Source organism: Mastacembelus armatus, chromosome 3 (genome assembly GCF_900324485.2).
Source record: "Mastacembelus armatus chromosome 3, fMasArm1.2, whole genome shotgun sequence".
Lineage (NCBI taxonomy): Eukaryota > Metazoa > Chordata > Actinopteri > Synbranchiformes > Mastacembelidae > Mastacembelus > Mastacembelus armatus.
This window is the reverse complement of record NC_046635.1, coordinates 5,701,527-5,725,447: the sequence shown is the minus strand read 5'-3', so window position 1 is coordinate 5,725,447 and position 23,921 is coordinate 5,701,527. Positions and strand designations below refer to the sequence as shown.

The following is a 23,921-nucleotide window of genomic DNA, read 5'->3' as shown; positions in this document are numbered from 1 at the left end:
GTGTTGTGATCCTCCACACTTGCAGTTTCACAACTGGAAAGTATGTACAAGCTGTTTCCACACTGGAGAGATTTGTGACTCAGCTGAACAGACTAAAAAACAAGGATGGTGTGTTTGCTGTTTTCTTCCACCATTTCCCCAAAACCATCTGCTCCCTTGTTTTAAGCTTTAGCCCTCAGGCGCGACTCGTGTCGTGAGCCACGTGACAGGAATTATTAGACCACAGCCTCGAACAGTAGCTGCTCTCCAGACCAAATTCATAAGTGTGGCAGAACCAGCAGCTCATGCACCATGACAGGTCCATGACAACGTGCTGTGGTTGGATTAACTATCCCCCACCCCCCAACAATTATTTGTTGATGATCAACAGATAATTATTATGTGAAATTCTTGGAAATACAATTGATTTGATCTTCAAAAACAGAATGTAAACCTTGATGATTACTGTAAATTACTCTTACCAGCAACCTTTGTCCTCATACCAACAGTCGGATCTGTAGTGGAACCTGGCCTTAAAATGGGATAGTGCAGTGTCTCATATTAAAACAGAAAACGATGTTTGACTGGAAAAGTCATGCAGAATTTGAGTTATAGACCTGAGAGAACGCACTTATGTTTTTTTTCTCTATAACACATAGACACATTTGGCTAAAGCAGACAGATGACAAATGAATAAAGGAAAAACACTGTGATGGATGTAGAGCAGGTGGAGGGAAAAGTGTGTGTGTGGGGTGGGGGGGGGGGGGGGGGGGTGTGAGTGAATAGATAGAGTTTTTGACACTGGTTACAGTAGGTGAACGTTCAGTTGAACGCTTGTCCAACACCTTATCGATCAATGTGGTATCAAACATTGTAAACCAATTTTTACCAGTGGAGATGTTAGAAATAGATGTTAAGCAATGATGATTGTTTTTGAACACATACAGAAAAGCATAATGATGAACGTTTGTCTTGTTTCGCAGTTTGGAGACACTTTCCTCTATTCAGCCCCTGAATGTTTTTGCTCACTGAGGGTGCGGCAAATAGACATACTGTAATAATTAGAACAAATAACCTATGATGTGCAATTAAACCAAATAGTTGCTTGGTGCACTTCAGCCACCATAGATCCCCATAATCATTTCAAAATAAATTTGTTACTCTGTCCAGGTTGTAATCATTATTTACTGTAAACAAATTGCTCCTAAATCTTTTTATAGTTCCTAGCAGACCACATATGCCAATCCGAGAGCTGGAGGACATTTAGGAATTTGGGGAATTAAAAAAGAACACAAATACCATAACCTTATAATTTTGGGACTATAAAACCTGGAGCTGCTTTATTGACTATATCTCGTCAACTTTTCTTTTTATGTTTGCATATGTATTATAAAAAAGATGTATAGGCAGCAAATACACGTTGACTTTTGCAGTGACATCCTGTAAGGTATAGTATTGATTATTGCTTATTATAGAGGTTTGTAGTAATTTCGTGACCCTCTGCGTCACATCTCTTCACCCTGGTGCTATCTCACCTGAGCTTGTTTTTTAAGTCTCTGATTAAAAACAGATTGAGAAGCTCACTCATCTTTGAACCTTGACGCGTTTTCATGTCTTGTGACTTCTTTATTTGAAAGTAAAGTATCGAGTGACGGTATTGCTCACACTCGGGTGGGTCATCCAAGCTCCAGTCAATGCCCTCCCCTTAGGCTGCAGCCAGCGGTGTGTCCGGGTATAAAACCAGTGCGCTCCCCTCTGCTCGCCCTGGTGCACCAGCTCTGAGGAGGCGGACAGTACCGCCTGTAAAAGCAGCAACTGGGAGCTGAGAGTTAAGGGAAGAAAATAGATCTCTCCGATCTAAGCTTTTATTTTAAACTTCTCTTTTTTTTTTCCCACAAAATGTTTGGTAGCCCACTGACGGGGTTGCTGGTTGCGCTGTGCGTAAGCAGCGCAGTCCATGGCTTGCCAAAGAGCAAAAGACACACTGAGCAGCGTCAAGTTTATCCTGAGCTCCACGACGCGCAGTCTCCAGGTTGGTACATCCAGACTGGTTTAAGTTATTCTTGAGTTTTGTTGGGATGTTTTTTTATTTGCATTCTTTGCTCCAATATTTCCTTTGAGATGATCCAAATCGGCCTTAATCATCATTTTACAGTCCAAGTGTTTACTAATCCTTATAATGTAACTGTGTGTGATTTCTAGCTGGCTGTGAGGAAAACGGTCGCTCATACGGACCGAACGAACAGTGGGATAAACCTTACCTTGGTACCACACTGCTGTGCACCTGCAGCGCAGGAGAAATCAAGTGTAAATCTAAACCTGCAGGTCAGTGTAAAAACAACCGGTTTAAGGCAAAAACGGCTTAGCAGACCTGGGTCACTTATAAAGACTTGGGAACAGTCTGAGATATTCACTTCTTCAGTAATTTCTGCGTTATATAATCAGAACCTGTTAACCTTTTGGTGTTTCCGGTGTTCTCAGTGGAGGAGTCCTGTTATGACAAGTACAATGACCGGACATACCGGGTCGGTGAAACCTATGAGAGACCAAAGGATGGGATGATCTGGGACTGCACCTGCATTGGTTCTGGTAGAGGCAAAATCAGCTGTACTACTGCAAGTGAGTTACCAATAAACAACCTCGAGTTTAAAAATACCTTATTATGGAACTGTGAAAAAATATATTTTAAAAATTGCCTATAAATAATTTCAGAATTAAGTGTTTTTTAGATTATACTGGTTTTAAGTGTAATTTAGAAAAGTCTGTTGATAGTCTTGATTCATTAATAGGGACCAAAGTAAAATCATGTTTTACTTGAATTACAGAAGCTGAAAATGAAATTTTGAATGAAGGATATATATCATAGTGTTTGGATAAAGGCATATTGTTACACCAAAGAAATTGGACTAAGCATCAAATCTGTGTCATTCATAGATCGCTGCCATGAAGGTGCGAGGTCATATAAAATCGGGGATGTTTGGCAGAGGCCTCATGACAACCTTGATTCCATGCTGGAGTGTGTGTGCCTGGGAAATGGCAAAGGAGAGTGGACCTGCAAACCTGTGGGTGAGTACTTTGTACCCTGTAAATTTAAAATGTGGACCAACCAGGAGATCATCACTTTCTACCTGAACTCTGGAGTACAGATAAATGTGAAATATGACAACTCAAACATACAAGTTTGTACATGCAGTTGTCACCACACATGTAAACTTATAGCAGGGCCATTTCCCAGAAGCATGACTCTATTTGAAATTGATAAATATTTGACAACAGTCTATGCAAACGAGGTTTTTCTGTGAAAGGGCATGCCTGTCCTCTTTCCCCATTTTACACCACTATTGATTTTCACATGGTTTTTTCTTGTGGAAACATTTGGATGGTTTTAGACATTGTGATTTCAAGCCTCATCCCAAAATACGTTAAATTAAAAAATATATAATAAAGTAAGGTTCTGCTGTGTTTTCTCTGCAGCTGAGCGCTGCTATGACAGTAGTCCTGCGTCATCATATGTTGTGGGCGAGACATGGGAGAAACCCTACCAAGGATGGATGATGCTGGACTGTGCCTGTGTGGGGGAAGGAAGTGGACGCATCACATGCACCTCAATTAGTAAGCAGAATCTGAACATGTACACAAGGACACACATTTAAACATATTAAGTGGCAGCTGCTGATCACTGTTATTCTCCAACCAGATCGTTGCAATGACCAGGAAAACAGAAAGTCCTACCGCATAGGAGACACATGGACTAAGACTGACACAAGTGGTCACGTCCAGCAGTGTCTGTGCTTAGGAAATGGCCGTGGAGAATGGAAGTGTGAACGACACAATGCAGGCCGAAGTGAGACTTAGAATCTAAACTCTAGCTCAAGTTCAGTTTTGCTAGATCTTCTCAGTGTTCACAGCCGTGACATTCACAATTTTCAATGTATACAGCCACAGGTGTTGTCGCAGTGACCAACATCCATCCCCAGTCTCGAATACAACCTGAGATCCCCACAGAAGGACCCTGCCGTGCAGACTCGGGAACCACGTACTACCATGAACAGCGCTGGATCAAAAGCCAGGGCAGCAAGCAGATGCTCTGTACCTGTTTGGGCAATGGAGTGAGCTGTCAGGAATGGGGTAAGTAGAGAAGGGAAGAAAAGATGATTTTGTTTTTGCTGAAAATGAAACTTTATATATCTAAATGAAAAAATCAAACCACTTTTTCACCCTTCTTTCTCCGGTCTGTGCAGAGGCCAGGAACCAAGTATATGGTGGTAACTCTAATGGCCAGCCATGCGTGTTCCCCTTTGTCTTCATGGGGAAGACCTACTACTCCTGCACCTCTGATGGGCGTACAGATGGACAACTGTGGTGCTCAACAACCCCAGACTATGCAAGAGATGAACAGTACTCTTTCTGTACTGAGAAGAATGGTGAGACTGAAGAACGGGCTTGTAAACTTTAGCTTGACCATTTTAGTGCTTTTGCTGTGGTGCTGGGTGCGCCTTTTTATTAAGTAATGGCCAATGCCTGGGCAGTGTCATCCACTGCAGATATAGTGTTGATTATCTCCCAGCTTAGTTTGTAAAACCTGCAGCAGAAGTTGTTTCTCCTTACATGATATTTTTACATTTATTTTAATGAAGAAAACTCACACAGTAATAGAAAGATGGAAGAATGGGCATAAAGAAATGATCGTCATAATGCGAGTCAGAAAGTGTAGCTCCAGTTCATACAGTGGACAAGGTTTTAGTCAAAACATTATCAGTCTCTGTATCACTCGCTGCTCTGCAGAGTACTGACTGTCACACCTGTTACCATGGTAACTGTAATACAACGAAAATGGGAATGACTGTAGCCTCAACATATGCTGTTGGCAAAATACTATGTAAATTATGTAAAATATCAAATCAGCATTTAATTACATATGTTATAGGAGCTGAAATGAAGACATGACATGCTAGTATGATAGAGCTGAACAGCAGCTGTTGTGTCTCCTTCTCATTTCCAGCCATTGTGGCAACACGAGGCGGCAACTCCAAAGGTGCCCTGTGTCACTTCCCCTTCCTCTATAGTGGCCGCAACTACACTGACTGCACTTCTGATGGGCGCCGGGATGGCATGAGGTGGTGCGGTACCACCTACGACTATGATGCAGAGCAGCACTTTGGGTTCTGCCCCATGGCTGGTGAGTGTGCTCTGATTTTTATTTGTTCCACACCATGCAGTTGTTTTGAACATTTTCTGTAAAATAGCCAGTAATGTTTGCAATGATGTGTTTTGGCCATGCCAAAAACCAGTTCCTATTTACGATAGCGCGGTATATTTACTCTGTACCCACAAATGGTTTTATAATATTTAACAGATTTAACAAATAAGATATAAGTTGGAACTAAATAAGGTGGATTTTATATGCATTGGATAGGGCTAGGCTAGCTGTTTTCCTCAGTTTCCAGTCTTTATACTACTTGTACTAGTTGTAGCTTCATATTGTACAGCCATGTGAGTGATATTGCTTTATCCAATAACTCTTTGCAATAAAGTGAAAAAGTGATTTTCTCAAAAAAGTGGACCTATCCCTATTTAAACCTTAGATAACTCCAGAAAAACTATGAGAACTGTGACATCTATCAACTTGCTGATGGCATGTTTCTAAAAATGTGACAACCCTGTGAAAGTTAATACAATTATCAGTTGCTTTCAGCCAATTTATACTGAGCAACCTTGAGTCATACTGCCATATATCTTTACATGCTATACTAATTTACAGTATATTTTTCTTTTGAAGGGCATTTAGTTACGCTGAATGCTTTGTTAATTCATCTTTATCTCATCTTGTTCTCACAGATGATAATCATTTTTAGTTGTAGATAAATTACGACTAACATTTAAAGAAGAGATGGTTTATGGTCATGGGAAAATACTGACTTGTTATTTGAAAGCTATTACATAACATTACATTACAGTCATGGCAACAGCCTGAACTGGACTAATTTCCTGTTTGAACACACATAGATAGCGGCATGTGAATGCATCAAAAACACACTACAAACACACCAAACACATGTGATGTATAATATTTCTTTTGTCCCATCTTTCCTTATGTAGCCCACGAAGAGGTGTGTACCACCAATGATGGAGTAATGCACCGTGTAGGGGACAAGTGGGACAAACGGCATGATGAAATGGGTCATATGATGCAGTGCACATGCCTGGGCAATGGCCGTGGCGAGTGGAGCTGTATTGCTTACTCACAGCTGCGAGGTCAGAGAGCTAACTCCATCTGGACTTGAAACAAAGCTGCTAAAGTCTTTCTGAAGTTGTCTATAATTATTCACAGAAGTTATATAATCTTACATTTTGGCCATAAAATGTGGATTTTTATTTCTCTTTCTCCTTTACATGAACAGATCAGTGTATTGTTGATGGCTTGACCTATGAGGTAAACCAGGAATTTTCCAAGCGTCACGACGAGGGCTACATGATGAACTGCACCTGCTATGGACAGGGACGTGGACGTTGGAAGTGCGATGCAGTCGGTGTGTTCATGACTTATTAGCCCAGGGAGTTAAATACTCAGCCCTTTACAGCTGAGAATACAAACACACCCTCATCTACTTCATCTTAGCAACGCTTGTGTTCTTGTGTTTTCCACAATAGATCAGTGTCAGGAGCCACAAACCAGGGCGTTCTATCAGATTGGAGAGTCATGGGACAAAGTCATCCACAGCGTTCACTACCGCTGTTACTGCTATGGCAATGGCATTGGAGAGATGAGATGTGAACCTCAGCAGACCTACCAAAGTAAGAAAAATTAGTTGTGATCATTTTGGATGGTCTGAGTCTCAATTGAGGTGTGAGACCTTTAATCTTTAACCCCTGCACACTCCAAGATAGCATGTGCTGACTCTCTATACTGACCTGCCCTCGCAAACAGTTAAGACAATTAGTTTCCAATTAGTTTCAGTCATCAAGGCCAAAAAGGAGGAATTTTTTACTGCAATGTGTATTCCACCTTTTTTGTTTTTTGCTACCAATTTTCCAGTGATCACCGACCTAAAAAGTTCGAGTTGCCACTTTTACCAGCGAAGGAGGAAAATATGCTTGTGTGTGCGCAAATCTGGCAGTGTGAAGCTGTATGTGTGTGTGTTCTTGAGGGTACAGAGGCTAGATAAACTCTGATGAATATAGTACTCCTGTGTTATGTCAGCCTGTAAAATGTCAGTAAGTGTTTGAGCTGGTTTAGCACTGGCTGGTGGCTATGGTTCTGTCCCAGAAAGATGAATCGAGCTGACAGAGCTGCATCAAAACTTGCCATATTTCACCCACGCTTTCTCCAGGTAACACTGCTTTATTATATGTCTGACAATGTGTGAGACTTCTTCCCATTGCTAACAGCTTTGTTCATGTCTCTCCTGCACTCTCATTATATCTTCCCCTTATCTTTTCTAAACGTTACAACTCCCTAGGTGGCCACAGACCTGTCCAGGTGATCATCACAGAGGCAGGAAAACAGCCAGACTCTCACCCCATTCAGTGGAACCCCCCTTCCTCTGTTGACATTACCCAGTACGTCCTCAAATGGAGAATTGTGAGTCACTTTTTTGCTTCTTGACTTTCTAAGTGTAAGTGATCTCTTTTTTTTTTCTTTAAAAGGTGTTTTGGAATTTTTGACTGGTAGGATTAGTAAAGATGTTTTTGGTGATTTTGGCAGATGGTTGAGCATGAACAAACAAAGTCATTAGAGGGTGTGTGACCTCCACCCCCACAGACTGCACTTTTAAAATATTCCAAGGAAAATATTCCCACCCTGAGAATTTTTCTCACACATCTTTTTCTTCTACAAGATTTCAAAGACTGACAAGCTGGTTGAAATGTTTATGGAACTTGAATGAAATCCGACAAACTTCCTCTTATGGCGTTTGTACTGCATATTTTAGACAGCAAAGTTATTCAAAGCCCTCATGCTGAAAAGATTTGTAGTTTTCCGACAGGGTGCAGAGCTACTTCTAAAGCAGGATGTGAACCAGATTCCAGTACAAAATAATCCACTGTACAAAGTCCTAATTTTCTGATTACATTTTTATTTCCAATAACTCCTCTTACATTCCATCCATCCATCAATTTCTTCCGCTTATCTGGGGCCGGGTCGCGGGGCAGTAGCCTAAGCAGGGATGCCCAGACTTCCTTCTCCCTGGTCACTTCCTCCAGCTATTCCAGGGGGACACCACGGCCTTCCCAGGCCAGCTGAGAGACATAGTCCCTCCAGCATGTCCTGGGTCTTCCCCGGGGCCACCTCTAACATTTTCGCCTAATGTTTATATTCACGTTTCTGTGCTGTCAAAAAATGTTACGCTGGTCATCAAGAGTTTAGAAATCAGATTATCCAGTTGAGAAAATCACAACTATTTTATTACCGGTATTCATTTATTTATTTGTTTATTTTTGGATCACTTTAAAGTATTCTTGCTCATGTTCACTTAAAAGCTGAGGGTTCACACTTGAGTTGAAGACAGTGGTGAAAAAAAAAATCAGCTTTTGACTTAACACCCATTAATGTATTATCTTTTTACCCATTCTGATAGAAAAATAGCCGTGCCCCATGGAAAGAGGCCACCATCCCTGGCCACATCAACTCCTACACCATTAGTGGGCTACGTCCTGGTGTCACCTATGAAGGTCAGCTGATCAGCATCCTGCATTATGGACGCCGTGAGATTACCCGTTTTGAGTTCACCACTACACATGGTTCTTGTGAGTAGACTTAATCAGAAACATTCTCTCAACACCAAAAACCAGAAGAAATAGGCACGTGAACATGTATCTGTTTGTCCTTTAAGTGGAAACATCGGAAGGAGAGACAACGCAGCCTCTTCCAGTGGTGGATACTTCTGAGTCAGTGACAGAAATCACCTCAAACAGCTTCGTTGTATCCTGGACATCAGCCTCTTCCACCATCTCTGGCTTCAGGGTGGAGTATGAGCTTAGTGAGGAGGGCAGCAAAAGAAAAATTCTGGGTAAGAGCCAAAGACCTTGTTGAAAACTAAAGAACCCCTCACTAATGTCAAATGTCTATTCTTGAATGTATTGATTAACTGCTTTCTCTGTTGTTACTCTGTGGCTTCTATTGCACTTTCGATGAGTTGTTATATTAGTAGCCCACAATTTTCTGGGAAAGAACCAGACAAGTCTGGCTGTATTTGGCTAATCAGGCCAATTAACTCAATTAACTAACAAATCAAGGTAATTGAAAGCTACTGATTAGCATCAGTAGCATCACTGCCCAAAAATGTCTCAGAAATATTAAAAGTCATGACAATATGACAGTAGAGCAAAAGCATACCATACATATATTGTATGTATATATTAGACACTGGGATGTATATTAATTGTTCTGTTTGTCTACTTTTCCAGATGTTCCTCGCACAGCCACCTCTGTCACCATCTCTGATCTCCTGCCAGGACGCAGATACAATGTTAATGTTTATGAACTCCCAGATGGGGGACAGCCAAACCTTATCCTTACTACCTCACAGACTACAGGTAGGAGAAACTCTCTCTTTGCCATGACACTAAGCTCAGCATCATGTAAATTATGTAACTTCCACCCATCCATCCATCTATCCATTTTCTATACCCGCTTATTCCTTAACCAGGGTCACAGGGATCTGCTGGAGCCTATCCCAGCTCGCTTTCGGGTGGAAGGCAATTATGTAACTTTTTTTCAGAAAATATGACAGTTTCCAATGTTTTTCTGTCCCCCAGCTCCTGACACCCCCGCTCAGCATGTTGTCGATGAGGTGGGAGAATCCTCCATCCGTATCACCTGGTCCAGACCTCAGGCTCCTATAACTGGTAAGAATGTACTTTTTGTTTGTGTGTACATGTGATTTAAATTTTAATTCAGGGATCAGTTGTATTCTGGCTGTGTGTAACTGTATGTTTGTGGCCACCAGGTTACCGCGTGGTGTACACACCGTCAGTGGAAGGCAGCAGCACTGAGTTGACCCTGCCAGACTCTGAGACATCAGTGACTCTGGTGGACCTCCGCCCTGGTATTCTGTACAATATCAGCATTTATGCTGTGGAGGACCATCAGGAGAGTAAGCCTTTATTTGTCCAGGTCAACACTGCTGGATCTTCTCTACCAGGTAAACATTTTAAACATATACCATATCAAACATTACTTCAATGCATTACTAGTGGTTAAAAACTCCAGTGGGTACTGCAGTGGTATTCTAACTATATCCCCTTTCAAATCAATCTACCATTTCCTATCCACAGAGGAGGTCTCAGCACCCACAGACCTGCAGTTCTATGAGGTTTCAGATGTGAAAATCACCATCACTTGGACTGGTCCACCCAGTGAGGTGACTGGTTACAGGGTAGCCTTCTCTCCTGTTGGACCTGATGGCACCGACACAAGGCTCCTGTCTCTACCTGTCTCACCCAACGCATATGCTGTTATCACTCACTTGCAGCCGGGCACACTCTACCGCTTCTATATCTATGCCACCAGTGGTGGAGTGGAGAGTGAGCCACTTGTGGGAGAAAAATCAACCAGTAAGTATCACCATGGACAAAGGGACCAAAATTGGACAGATTAAAAAAATTAAAACTTCTCCCTGACATGTGTTATACTTTCTAACCCCTTCAGAACCCGATGCACCCACCAATGTGCGTTTCACTGACCTCGGGCCAGACAGTGCTTTGGTCACCTGGGAGGCTCCCCATGCTGTCATCACTGGCTACCGTCTCTTGCTAAGCATTGGAGGCTCCACTCCCATTGAGAAGAGGATCCCAGGCAGTGTCATCCAGTATACTCTGAGAAATCTCCACCCAGATACCCAGTATATGGCCACCCTGCACTCTGAGCTGGACAGTGAGCTCAGTGAGGGCGTCACTACAGATTTTACTACCGGTTAGTATTAAGAACACCAGTGAAAGATATAGTAATATAATAGAAAGTGATATAGTAATATAATAGTTATATATGTTATATAGTTATAGTATGTATAATTTTTCACTTATTTTGTCTTCTGTCCAGCTCCACAGTTGGGAAATGCTCCTGCTTTTAGCACTGAGGTCACTGATACCTCTATCATCATTACCTGGATACCTGTCCACAGGTTCAGCTACAAGGTAGAAACCTGCTCTAAGCTGCTCTGATCAATAGTTCTGAACTCTCAATGAATCAGATCACAATGTGACAGGAGTTGCTTGTAGTGACAAAACCCCCCAACCCTGCACTTCCCATCAGCACGATGGAATTTAGTTTTATAACCAACAAGTTTACTGTTTTGATTCAGTAAACATTCTCATCAGCTCTGATAAACCCACTCTACACAAGCAAACAAACTAGACTCTGTGAAGAACTCAGTGTTCTGGAGTATTTAGCAGCTAACTGGCTGGATATTTCATTCTGTTGGTGGAGAGTGAAACACCTAAAAGAGAGTGAATATTGGGCTTAAATTCAATTGGTAGCCTTAAACATGGCTCTGAATGTATGATAATGATGTTCTGTGTTTGCTAGATATGTAAATAGGAAAGTTTATGACATCTCTTTGCTTGCTATGTTTGTTGCTATGTCCACATGTGACCAAAAAAATCAAATCATTGTAGATTTAAGTGCACTTCCTAGGTTTCTGATCTCTGCCTATCTTTGCTCTTCTCCCCAGCTGTCGGTGCTCCCCAGCCAGGAAGGCGAGTCTCCCAGAGAAGAGACCTCTGACTCTGGACGTATTTACATCGCTGGTCTGATTCCTGGAACTCAGTACACTTACAGTGTTCAGCCCATCTTTAATGGACGCAACCGTGGAAAACCCATTACCCGCAATGTTGTTACTTGTGTGTATCTAATTAACCTTAAGTTCAGAAAAAAGTCAACTATATCACTGTTCAAATCATTTTGTGTAAGAGGTTACTCTTGCATCATAATCAGGTTTCTCATGTTTGTGTCATGGCCTGCTATTCTCTCCTTGCAGCCCTATCTCCTCCCACTGACCTCAGAGTGAAGTCCAATCCTAACACAGGAGATCTCACTGTCCACTGGGTAGCGTCCAAAACAAAAGGTAAATATTGACTGTACTCCTCGACACACTGCCAGTCTATTCAGTCATGCCAAGTCTAAACCTTGGCCTTTGAACAGTATTTTTTTCATCTGGACAAATGTCTCTTTATGATATTCCCTTGTCATTTCTCACAGTAACTCATAAACTGCAAAAACCTCTTGACATTATAGTCTATCTCCTCAATGTTTGTCCTGTCCACCCACTGTCTACAGGCATTACAGGCTACAGGGTGACAAGCACGCCAACTAATGGCCAGCGAGGAAACTCCCTGGAAGAGTTAGTCAGAGCTGATCAAACCTCGTGTATCCTGGAAAACCTGAATCTGGGAGTGGAGTACAACATCAGTGTCTTCACTACTAAGGACCATATGGAAAGTGTGCCTGTATCCACTATTATCACAACAGGTAAGACCCCAGAAAGGCATTCAAATTGTGAAGTTGCCATTACGAACTGGGTCCAAGTTCAAGAACTAGAGCCAGTAATTAAATAAAAATGTAATCTCCTTTATTTCCACCATAATGAATTCTTCTTCAAGTTAAAACTGAAGCTGGACTGTAACGTATAAATATATTATTTTTTAAAAGTGGCAGTATTTGAAAAACAAAGACAAAGCTGATGATGCCTCAAAGAGTCTTTTCTCAAAGCTGCATTTATGGATTTTTTGGCCACTAAGGGCAGAAAAAAATCAAAACAAGTTGACAGACATCCCTCAGCTGTTATCACCCGTTAAAGTTGTTATTGGTAATTGGTTAGCATAAAAATGCCTTTTTACACATTAACAAGACATAGAGCAGTGCATAGCTTCCTGAAGTATGAAGTCCAGTGCTCATCAGCCTTTAAACTTTGATGCAGTTTCCACCAAATCCTGAGGAAAATCTCTGGGTGCTGAGGTCGTAAAATGCTTCTTTCCAAGCTAGTTGCCAATTTTGTCCATCAGCCATGTGGTGATGGGAAGGTAGCTTACAGTTATTTTACCACACCTTGTTGGTTAAAGAAATCAAAACACTGAGCTAAATGACGCCAAAAAAAGTCTCTCACTCGGTTCCATAATCTTTAATTATTATAACCTATTACTAACATGATGATTGGCTAATCTTGCATGCATGGATATCATGTTTTTTTATTTGGGATGTTTAATGAATAAATGTTTGGAGCATGGCACAACACTAGTATTGCTATAATTATAGTGGGTTCCTGAATGTTTTAAGAATTTGTAATTATTTCTATCTAGCATGGCTATTGCTATAGTCTAGATCTCTGCTTTAATGAGAATCCCTGTTTTGGATATAACCTATTTAATCATTATGGCTTTTGTGTCTGTTTGTCTAACTTTGCTTGCGCTTTGCAACTGGCCCGACACTTTCAGAAATCCCCACACCAAGTCACATTGACTTTGTCGACATTAGTGACACCACCATTGGCCTGCGCTGGAACCCTCTGAAATATACTACCATTATTGGTTACCGGATAACGGTAGTAACATCAGGCGAGAGCTTGCCAATTTTTCAAGATATCGTGGAAGCATCTGCTGGTTATTACACGATTCGTGGGTTGGAGCCAGGCGTGGACTATGACATCAGTATCGTCACTGTTACAGAAGAGGGAGAAAGCGAGCCGACTACATACACAAAGCAAACACAAGCTGGTGATTTAACTCTTTCTCTCCATCAGTGGGAAGGGCTTGGGTTTTGATCTGACAGAAATGACAGAATGAAGGCATATTAACATGTAATGTGTGACATGCTACAGTTAATTTCAGAAATGTATCATGGCAATGATATTTTTTTGCTTATTACACTGTAAATCTAATTGCATTTAAACTTATTTTTCCATGTGTTAGCTTTTAAATCCTCTTTCTTCCAGCCATTCCAGCTCCCACCAACGTGCAGTTTGGAGGGGTGGGTCCTGACCACATTAGGGTGACATGGACAGCCCCCCATGTGTCCACTCCAAGCGACATCTCTCGATATGTTATCCGTTACCACCCTGTAGCCACAGATGATGACATTAAGGAGGTTAATGTTGGTGGAGCCACCAACACTTTCCTGTTGCAGAGTAAGACAACCTTAATACTGTATCTGTTTTAAAGTGTCATAGACAGTGTTGGCTTTAAAGGCAAAAGCTGGTGTTTTTCTTTGCATTGCTTCATGTCAACACACTAATTGTGCACTGATCTCTCCGCTTCTACACAGACCTGTTGCCTAACACTGAGTACCATATCAGTGTTGTAGGTGTGTATGGTGAACGAGAAAGTGAACCAGCCACAGGAACTCAGAGGACGAGTGAGTATGACAGTGGAACAGCGTACATGTTCAGTGTTTTGGTACATGTTTCGTTAAATAAAAAATAAGGCAATATTCACATAAACTGTAACTGACATGACTGATTTTGAATAAATTATTATACTGTATATTTGACTGCTATTAATAATAGTTCATATATGCATTTTCCTCCAGCTCTGGACTCCCCCACTGGCTTGGATTTCTCTGACATTCGCACCAACTCCTTCACCATTCACTGGGTGGCTCCAACTGCTGCTATTACCGGCTACCGCATCCGCTATCAGAAGACAAGTGGTGGGCGGGCCAAGGAGGAGCGGCTGCCCCCGACCAGGAACCACTTCTCTTTGACGGGACTGACACCCGAGACGGAGTACCGGATATATGTATATGCTGTTAACAACAACCAGGAGAGTCAGCCACTGACTGGCACACAGGCCACTAGTGAGTTCCTATAGGCTACTAGCTTTCAGTTCGACGGCTATCTAATTGTTTTCCGTGACATAAGCTGGATCTTGATCATAATTGTTTATTTTAGCTTTTTTATTATAATGTACATCCTTCCTCCCCTCTTCTAATCCTATTCAGTCTCTGATGCTCCCACTGACCTGGAGGTGACATCATCCACCCCTACTAGTATCACCATTCGCTGGGATGCCCCCTCTGTCACAGTGAAGAACTACAGGATCACCTACAGCGGGACAGGTCTGTATGTGTTTTAAGTCAGTCTCCTCTAAACCTGTCTTATTTCAGAATTTAGCACTTTACATTATTTACTTTTTTCTCTCTTTCTAGGTGGTGAGGCTCCTCAAGAGTTCACAATCCCAGGTTCACAGACCACTGCCACCATTACTGGTCTGAAGCCTGGTACTGACTACACGATCACGGTCTACGCTGTTACTGGACGAGGGGACAGCCCTGCCTCCAGCACCCCAGTCTACATCACACACAAAACTGGTACAGCAATGTGAAAAAAAAATACTGTTCTTGGAAAAAAAAAAAAACTAATTGTTGTTGTTGTAATGTGTTGTTAAACTACATGTAATTCTCATAATGTGTCCATCACTCCTATAGATACTAAACCCCCCACTGACATGAAACTGAGTGATATAAGCGACAACGCCATCACAGTGCGATGGTCTCCTGCTCAGGGACCAATCAGAGGCTACAGAATCACAAGTGTCCCTAAGAACGGGCTGGGACCCTCCTATTCTGAGGTGGTGGCCCCTGGTAAGTAGGATGGGGAAAAAAACAAATGTATGTAACTTTATGTTTTGCCAACACTGTCTAGTTAATGAGTCCTCTTCTGCTCTTCTGTTACAGATCAGACAGAGATGACGTTCACAGGCCTGATGCCCACCATTGAATATGTTGTGAGTGTCTATGCCCTGGGCAGTGACGGACAACCCTCTTCCCCACTGGTGGAGAATGCTATCACTGGTTAGTTTGACTCAATTCATTCTAAGAACAGACTCCAGTTAGGGACTGTTGTTACACATGATACAAGTTACTCTCCATCAGTTCTACATGCAGTCAAATCATTAGATTACTGTGCTGTAAGTTTATTCATTCATCTTTATAGAAACCTGTTTCCATAATTCCGTAATATGGGATGACGTAAACATTCCCCAGCTAGATGTCTCCGGGAGTTCATCAGACATTCACAAACAAACACATCATTAAACACATTCTTAGGTGTGCTGGATAATTAGTCCTGTGATCAGAGCACATATAAAAAATATTTGAAGCCATAAAACTGCCAGCAAAAAAGTCTTAGTCACACATACAGTGTAAATCGAAATTCAATGCATTTCTGATCCTTGAGTCTCCTCTGAAACAGTTTGTTGGAAAATGCCAGTACATTATTATGCAGTGGAGCCAATAGAGTTTGCTAACATGCCATCAGTAAAGGTGATCTACAGTGCAGTATGTAGAGGACAAAATGCTAAACAGTTCCAGAAGAGGTCTCAGCTCAAAATGATTACGGGTTTATTTATTCTGAAGCTTTTATTATTATTCTGCTTTCCTGCAGCTATGGATCGTCCCAAAGACTTGACCTTCTCAGACATCGATTCCACCTCTATGCGCATTACTTGGGACAGACCAGATGGCACAGTGACATCATACCGCATCCTATACTCTAGCTCAGAGGAGGGTGAGAGGGAGCTGCATCCAGCACCCAGAGGTGACCAGGATAGTGTGGTGCTGAGAGGCCTTCGTCCGGGGACAGAGTATACAGTTAAAGTCATTGCCCTCCATGGCCGCACAACCAGCACACCATTAGTAGGATCCCAAGCCACAGGTACAAATACTTAAAAAACATCACCACATTCATAACTTAATTTACTAGTTCTATGACTCCAGTGCTAAATGTGTTTTTGCTTGCAACTTTGTCTCTCTCTCAGTAATCCCTGCTCCAACCAACTTGGTGACCTCAGAGGTTGGTCCCTCTTCATTTACTGTTTCATGGCGAGCCCCCAGTGCACGCCTGACAGGTTACCGTGTAGTTGTCAGCCCCAGGAACAACAATGGCCCCACCAAAGAGATGAATGTTGCTCCAGATACTACGCGTGTGGTTGTACCGGGGCTTATGGTAAACAGAGTTCTTATCTCAGTATTTAAATTGGTCTATACAGTCAGAGAATAAATATCAACTTGTCTACTTCTCTGCCCCTAAGGTGGCAACCACATATCAGATTCATGTCTACGCTCTGAAGAACTCTGTCACCAGCAGACCACTGGAGGGAGAAACTACCACACTGGAAGGTAAGTGGCTGCACCATAAATGGATGCATTTCTAGTCATGATTGGTTTTTATCCACTTCTCTCTTTTATGCTGGTTTTCTTTCCTCCTCAATGCAGATATAAGCCCTCCTCGGCGTGTGCGTATCTCTGATGTGAAGGATACTTCTTTCACGCTGACCTGGCGTGCCAAGGTGGAACCTATTACTGGTTTCCACATCGATGCCACACCCTCACATGGTTCACAGCCCACCATCAGCAGGAACATTCCAGGCGACACAACCACCTACACTCTCACAGGTACACCACACTGTCCTGCTAAAGTAGTGGGAAGGTGGAAATGGTTTACTGTTCTAACTTTTGGAAGTGTGATTTTGTTGTTTCCATTTTTCTTCACACTTATTTTTTTGTTTGTTTTTCTAAGGTCTGCAACCAGGCACCTCATACTCAATTAGGCTGTATACTCTGAAGGGCAACACAAGGAGCGACCCATTTACTCTTTTCATTACAACAGGTACAGTTCACATCTATGTCTGATCTTCCTGTTTCTTTGACTGTGTGGGGTGGGGCTGAAAAAAATCTTACCAAACCTCTAACTCTTCATCTCTACTTGAACCTAGAGGCTTGAGTCCCAGGGCTATATTAGCTGCAACTACCATAACTAAGCTGTTGGCTGTAAAGTTGCATGCTGGGTAAATGTAGGTAGTAGGTTTTGATAAGAGGCTATAGAAGAAAAAAATACATATATTTCAAATTCTGCTACATCGGTTATAATTTTTTCAACTGTCCATTGTAAGTCTGACTGTGTTATAGAACTGCTAAGCTAAACTGGTGGTCATCTTTGACAAAGCACAGCTCTAACTCTCTAACATAGACATAACCAACAAACTGCTCTAATATGATTTTTTTTCTTCTTCATAGCTCAACCAGTGGTCCAGGCTCCCACCAATCTCCAGTTCACATCTTTGACACCCACCTCCATCTCATTCACCTGGCAGCCACCTGCCACATCCATCACCGGATACTACGTCACCTATGAGGAGTCAGGGAGAGCACCTCGAGTGCTCACCCCACAGCCCCATGCTGGCCAAAACTACGCCACTATATCTGGTATGTGTTTCTCAACTGGTCAAGTTTTACTATAAACAATGCTGTCACTGAGGATAGTTAGTCATTTTATTCATTTCTATTTTGACTGAAAATTCATATAGGATCCACTGATTAGATCACTGGCTTCCATGTAATCACAAGTCAGGAACAACCTGCTGATTCCGTGATATTTATTCCTCTCCTCAGGCCTGAGACCAGCCACAGAGTACATCATCAAGATCATTGCTGTCCAGAACCAACAAAAGAGTACACCTCTGGTGGGCAAAATCAGGACCCGTGAGTATTTTGACTTTTATTCTGTACTGCAACAACTCTGAGGTAAAAGTGATGCATTTAAGTCATGTAATAAGGTAACACAATTTGAGTTAGTTATGAGTAAACATCTGTGTAGAGATTTGAATGGCCACTCATATCTGCTAAACTGAAGTGAATGTGTTGCTGTAACATCTCAGCGGCCTTAACATAAACTGTGCAGTCTATTAGCTAGAGGCTCATAAAACAATAACATCCTTTTTTATTTTGAATGCCTACAGAAAAGCCATTCAAAAATATTCTTGTTTGTAATACTGCACAATGACAAACTTTGCCATGTAGTACTACTACACCAAAAAGGCTGCATATCTGCCATCTCCTGTTGGCTGAGATAGGTTAAAGCAGCGCTGCATACCTCCCCCTCGTCTAACCTGCTTGTCTCCCTAACCCTGTTTCTCCCGCCCAGAACCAGACTCTTTGCTTCCCCTGCCTCTGCCCCACCTCCCTGGAGATGTTCGTGACAGGCTGGATGTGCCTGAAACTGACTTGAACAACAGAGTCCAAGTAGTGGGCACCAATGGCCAGGATAAGCTTACTGATCATGGCCAACATGTGGAGTACACAGAGTACAACAATAGAGACAACAGATACACTGGGAACAATGGCAACATACAGTTTCCCAATGGGCAAATCCGTGAGCCCCTGGTCTTTGTGCCCCTTCCTGATGCAGAGGGTCGCAGAAAGCCCATTGTGAAGCTGAATGTGCCCATCGGGTCCACGTTTGGTAACGAGACAGGAGTGCCGCAGGAGGCCCAAACTCAGAGCACCATCACCTGGAAGCCTTACAGGCAGAGCAGTGGCTACGTGGTGTCCTGCCATCCTCTCACAAACTTAAATGAGAAGATGTTTGAGGTAAAAAATTTGTTAAATGGCTTCCAGTCCAGTAAAGCATCCTGCCTGAATGTAATTTATCAAATTAGATGAAATCTATTCTTTAGTGCAGACAAACATTGTTTCTCTTTACCTGTCCAGGTGCAACTGCCAGACACAGCCACCACTGCTACCCTAATAGGACTCACCCCTGGAGCGAACTACAATGTGATTGTGGAGGCAGTGTTGGGGGCACTCAGAGAAAAGATCCTAGAGCAGGTCATCACTGCGGGAAACACAAGTAAGTATGCAACAGTAACAAGGCAGGATGAACTACCTCCTACTAACTAATATGGTACACCTATCTGTAGGCTGGTGTGAATATGAAACACCCCCACTTATGTACTCCTTTTCCTCAACTCCCTGCTAGGAAATAAAAGAAACCTCTGGTTGTTTACGTATCTGAAAACCAGATGATACTGAGAGGATTTTATTTTACTTTTTAATATCTATGCAGAACTTTCTCCATGTTTAACTCCAAAAGAGTCAACCATGCTGTAGCTGCAGCCAGTAACATTTATAATAGGCAGATTACATACAATGAAATCTCATTGATAAGGAACCTTCACATATATGATGTACATTAAAGTTGCACTGCTACCATGTTTTTATTAACTTTGGCATTTAATTTAGAAATAAGTAAGTCAACAAGTCATTGTTGAAAAAAACAGTTCCTTCACAAAGGGGCAACAGTTATATGTTGAGGCTAATCATCAAATAACTTGTCTTAACAGTAGTTTTTCCTCATATTTCAGTCCCAGGGGGTGTGCCTTCCACTAAGGACTCATGTTATGATGCCTTTACTGGAACCCACCATGAGGTTGGTGCTGAATGGGAGCGGATGTCTGAGACAGGTTTCAAGCTATGGTGCAGATGCCTGGGTCTGGGTAATGGCCACTTCAGATGTGATTCTTCTAGTGAGTTTTCCATTTTTTACTTCTCCAGTAAATAAGCATTTTTATAATATGAATACATTTCACTTACTGCTATTTTGTCCATGTTTAGAGTGGTGCCATGATAATGGCAACAACTACCGTATTGGAGAAAAGTGGGACCGCCAATCAGAAAATGGTCAGTTAATGACCTGCACTTGTTTGGGAAATGGCAAAGGGGAGTTCAAGTGCGAACCACGTAAGTTTCAGTACCCAATGAAATAATGATTGTTCCAAAATAGCATGGAAGAGCTGCACAACAATTTTAATGTGTACGTGTGCCCACACAGATGAATCCGTGTGTTACGATGATGGAAAAACTTACCATGTGGGCAACCAGTGGCAGAAGGAGTACCTGGGTGCCATCTGCACATGCAGTTGTTTAGGAGGGCAACAGGTTTGTCTCATCAGCCTCCCTGTTTTTGGTTCTGATGTTCAGTGACAGTTAAATTGACTTGTGGTCTGGACTGAACCCAAGCACGTTTAAATATATGCCTGTGTACATTTTGTCTCATCAGGGCTGGCGATGTGATAACTGCCGCAGACCAGGTGCTGATGTTGATGCCAGTCTGCTGCAGCCGGTCCGATATGGAGACAACTCATTACGCAAAGTAATGGAATTGATATAAAGTTGTATTCATTGGTCCAGTTTTAGGTGTAGTGCTGAGTTTCTTATGATTTTTTCCTGGTTAGATATAATGGAACACTGAAACTTAAATTTAGTATTTGAAAGGTTAAACATTTTTGAATGCATAAAATATTGGTTTAAAACTGACAAAAAGGTTCTGGAAAATAATTTTTTAATCAATGTTACAAATCTCCATCTTCCTACTGTAGCTTTGAAACTTGCTTTGAAGACAGTTCACCACCATCTGTTCAGTTTTCAGGTCTTTCCCCACTCAGAAGAGCAGAAATCAATCTCTGAAAGGGGAGGGTTGAATGTCTGCACATTGTAAAAGTTTTAAAACTTTGACGATGAATTTGACAATGAAAAGGATGAAGCAAATTTCATAGTTTAAACACTATTTTCAGTTTTAAATCCTCATTTAATGCATTCAAAAAATAATTTTCAGCCTTCAATTATCTTCTGTGGAGTTGGGTCACGGGGGCAGTAGTCTAAGCAGGGATGCCCAGACTTCCTTCCCTGGACACTTTCTCCAGCTCTTCTGCCGGGGGAGGGGGGGCAACACTGAGGCATTCCCAGATCAGCTGAGAGACATAGTTCCTCCAGTGTGTCCTAGGACTTCCCCGGAGCCTCCTCCTGGTGGCGCATGCCTGCATCACCTCCCCAGGCAGGCACCCAGGTGGCATCCGAAATAGATGCCCAAGCCAGCTCAGCGGAGGAGCAGCGGCTTTACTCCGAGCTCCTCCTGGGTGACTGAGCGCTTCACCCTATTTCTAAGAGAGCACCCTCGTCTACCTGAGGTAGGACCTCTCCCCTGACCTGGAGATGGCAAGCCACCATTTTCCTGTTGAGAACAATGGCCTCAGACTTGGAGGTACTGATTCTCTCACAGCCGCTTCACACTTGATTGCAAACTGCCCCAGTCCATGCTGAAGGCCCTGGCTCAATGGAGCCAACAGGACAACATAATTTGCAAAAAGCAGAGATGAAATCCTGTGGTCCCCAAACTGGCCTCCCTCTAGCCCCTGGATATGCCAAGAAATTCTGTCCATAAAAATAATGAACACAACTGCTGACAAAAGGCAGCCCTGCCAGACTCCGACATGCATTGGGAACAGGTCTGACTTACTGCAGGCAATGCAAACCAAGCCCTGCTCCAGTTATACAGAGAGAGACAGCCTTTAGCAAAGGGCCCTGGACCCCATACTCCTGGAGCACGTCCCACAGGATGTCACGAGGGATGTGGTCGAATGCCTTTTCCAAGTCCACAAAGCACATATGAACTGGTTGGGCAAACTCCCATAAATCCTCGAGCACCCTGTAGAGCGTATAGAGCTGGCCCAGTGTTCCGGGACCGGGATGAAAGCCACATTGTTTCTCCTGGATCCAAGGTTGTACCATTGGCTGGATTCTCCACTCCAGCACCCTGGTATAGACCTTCCCAGGGAGGTTGAGGAGTGTGATCCCTCTATTGTTGGAACACACCCTCCGGTTCCCCTTCTTGAAAAGAGGGACCACCACCCCGGTCTGCTAATTCAAGGATACTGTCCCCAATCGCCACGCAATGTTGCAGAGGTGTGTCATCCATGACAGTCCAAGAACATCCAGAGACTTGAGATTTTGTGGGTGGATCCCATCCACCTCTGGTGCCTTGCCACTGAGGAGCTGCCGAACTATCACAGTGACTTCAGCTTGGGTGGATCAGCCTCTGACTCCTAAGTCTCTCTGCTTCCTCTATGGAAGATGTGTTGGCGGGGTTGAGGAGATCCTTTAAGTATTCCTTCCACCGTCCGACAATATCCCCAATCGAGGTCAGCTGCTCCCCAGCTCCACTGTAAAGTGTTGGCCAGAGCACTGCTTCCCCCTCCTGAGGCACCGGACGGTTCGCCAGAATTTCCTTGAGGCTGACTGATAGTCCTCCTCCATGACCTCACCACGCTAATTTTCACTTTCAGATCCTAGTGTTAGAAATTTTGCTATTGATTTGACTTCATATTTAGACTATTCTAGGTCCCAAGATTGATCATTTGTGGTATAAATTCAGGTTTTTGCAAGACAATCAAATGGATTAAACTGATATTTTTCAAACTTATTTTGGTTATATACATGTGATTAAATATACAAGTCTATATGTAGTCTTACCCCTTCATATCTTTCCAAAACATTTCTTCCAGAATATCCACTGCCCCATCGAGTGTCTCCGACCAGAACTGCTTGCAGATGCAATCGCTCCTCAAAATCCTCGGGAATAAAGGATCAGCTGTCTTGATGTGCGTTGCTCTCTCATCATAGCTGCACTGTCTCACCCTATAGAAGCCTTGCTGTCTGTGACTGAAATGAACTCACTGCTTGATCACTTCCTGACACATTTCGTTAAAGGGCCATGCTGCCCAGTCATTTTCTAAAGTCTTTTCACTGTTGGCTTAAGTCTTTAAATTCATGTTCTGACTCCTGCCAAAACAATTTTCATTATTGTGTAACATTTCCTTCCACATACTTTGTATACTTGCCAAACTGGTTTGTTTCCATTTAAATATTCAGAAAAAGCATTTCTTAATCAAAAAGCAGAAACCATCAGGAAGTAAGCACTGTGTTAAAGAATGTTATGTAGGTTTTTTTTTTTTTTTTTAAATTGTACATGATAATGTGCTTCTATTTTCTGTAGCCCTTCTTGTTCCTGGGGGGTGGCACTGTGTGTGACTGACACTTTCTCAATTCTGTCTTTTTTTAATTTATCTCTTTAATCTCAGTGTGAATGTGACAACAGGGAGGTGAGAATTTGAACGGTTCTATTTTTATACTTTATCTGTACCAAGGTTATTTCTACCTAAAAAAAAAAAAAGCCCATATTTTAATAAAGCTGGAGAGATCCTGAAATCTGACCATATTATGTTTACTTTTGGTAAATAAGGTGGGACAGAAAAGACCATTCATGGCAATCCATCTGAAAAATTAGTCAATTCAGTGACATCTCACTAAGTTCCAACAAGGTCGGCCTGTAGTGGTGCTA

At 42.4% G+C, this 23,921-nt stretch overlaps 1 protein-coding gene across 2 annotated transcripts; it reads left to right on the top strand.

The window, feature by feature from the left end:
• Positions 1-1,779: 1,779 nt before the first annotated feature.
• Positions 1,780-23,798, top strand: fn1b (fibronectin 1b). Of its 2 annotated transcripts, XM_026319622.1 has the most exons (46): positions 1,780-2,011; positions 2,182-2,304; positions 2,461-2,598; positions 2,914-3,045; positions 3,454-3,591; positions 3,677-3,823; positions 3,919-4,107; positions 4,221-4,403; positions 4,982-5,158; positions 6,079-6,234; positions 6,381-6,509; positions 6,631-6,774; positions 7,440-7,561; positions 8,556-8,724; positions 8,811-8,987; positions 9,385-9,513; positions 9,736-9,825; positions 9,927-10,121; positions 10,255-10,533; positions 10,628-10,891; positions 11,018-11,112; positions 11,649-11,817; positions 11,955-12,041; positions 12,254-12,445; positions 13,408-13,686; positions 13,905-14,096; positions 14,234-14,323; positions 14,498-14,764; positions 14,909-15,025; positions 15,116-15,277; positions 15,395-15,550; positions 15,644-15,760; positions 16,353-16,622; positions 16,726-16,913; positions 16,999-17,086; positions 17,183-17,362; positions 17,487-17,576; positions 17,984-18,172; positions 18,359-18,448; positions 18,891-19,336; positions 19,457-19,595; positions 20,110-20,271; positions 20,360-20,485; positions 20,577-20,683; positions 20,805-20,897; positions 23,086-23,798. In XM_026319622.1, the coding sequence occupies exons 1-46, from the start codon at positions 1,879-1,881 to the stop codon at positions 23,161-23,163; spliced, it is 7,383 nt and encodes a 2,460-aa protein (XP_026175407.1). In that variant the 5' UTR covers positions 1,780-1,878; the 3' UTR covers positions 23,164-23,798. The 2 variants fall into 2 exon arrangements, with proteins under 2 accessions (XP_026175407.1, XP_026175408.1); XM_026319623.2 differs by lacking the exon at positions 13,408-13,686 and having other exon boundaries at positions 1,787-2,011.
• Positions 23,799-23,921: the final 123 nt, after the last annotated feature.

What these genes read in the sequence shown, in the direction of transcription:
- fn1b (XM_026319622.1), top strand. Translation starts at nt 1,879, where the DNA reads ATGTTTGGTAGCCCACTGACGGGGTTGCTGGTTGCGCTGTGCGTAAGC. An exon ending in GTGGACCTGCAAACCTGTGG is followed by an intron (nt 3,046 to 3,453) that starts GTGAGTACTTTG and finishes TTTTCTCTGCAG; the next exon opens with CTGAGCGCTGCTATGACAGT. An exon ending in TGGGTTCTGCCCCATGGCTG is followed by an intron (nt 5,159 to 6,078) that starts GTGAGTGTGCTC and finishes TTCCTTATGTAG; the next exon opens with CCCACGAAGAGGTGTGTACC.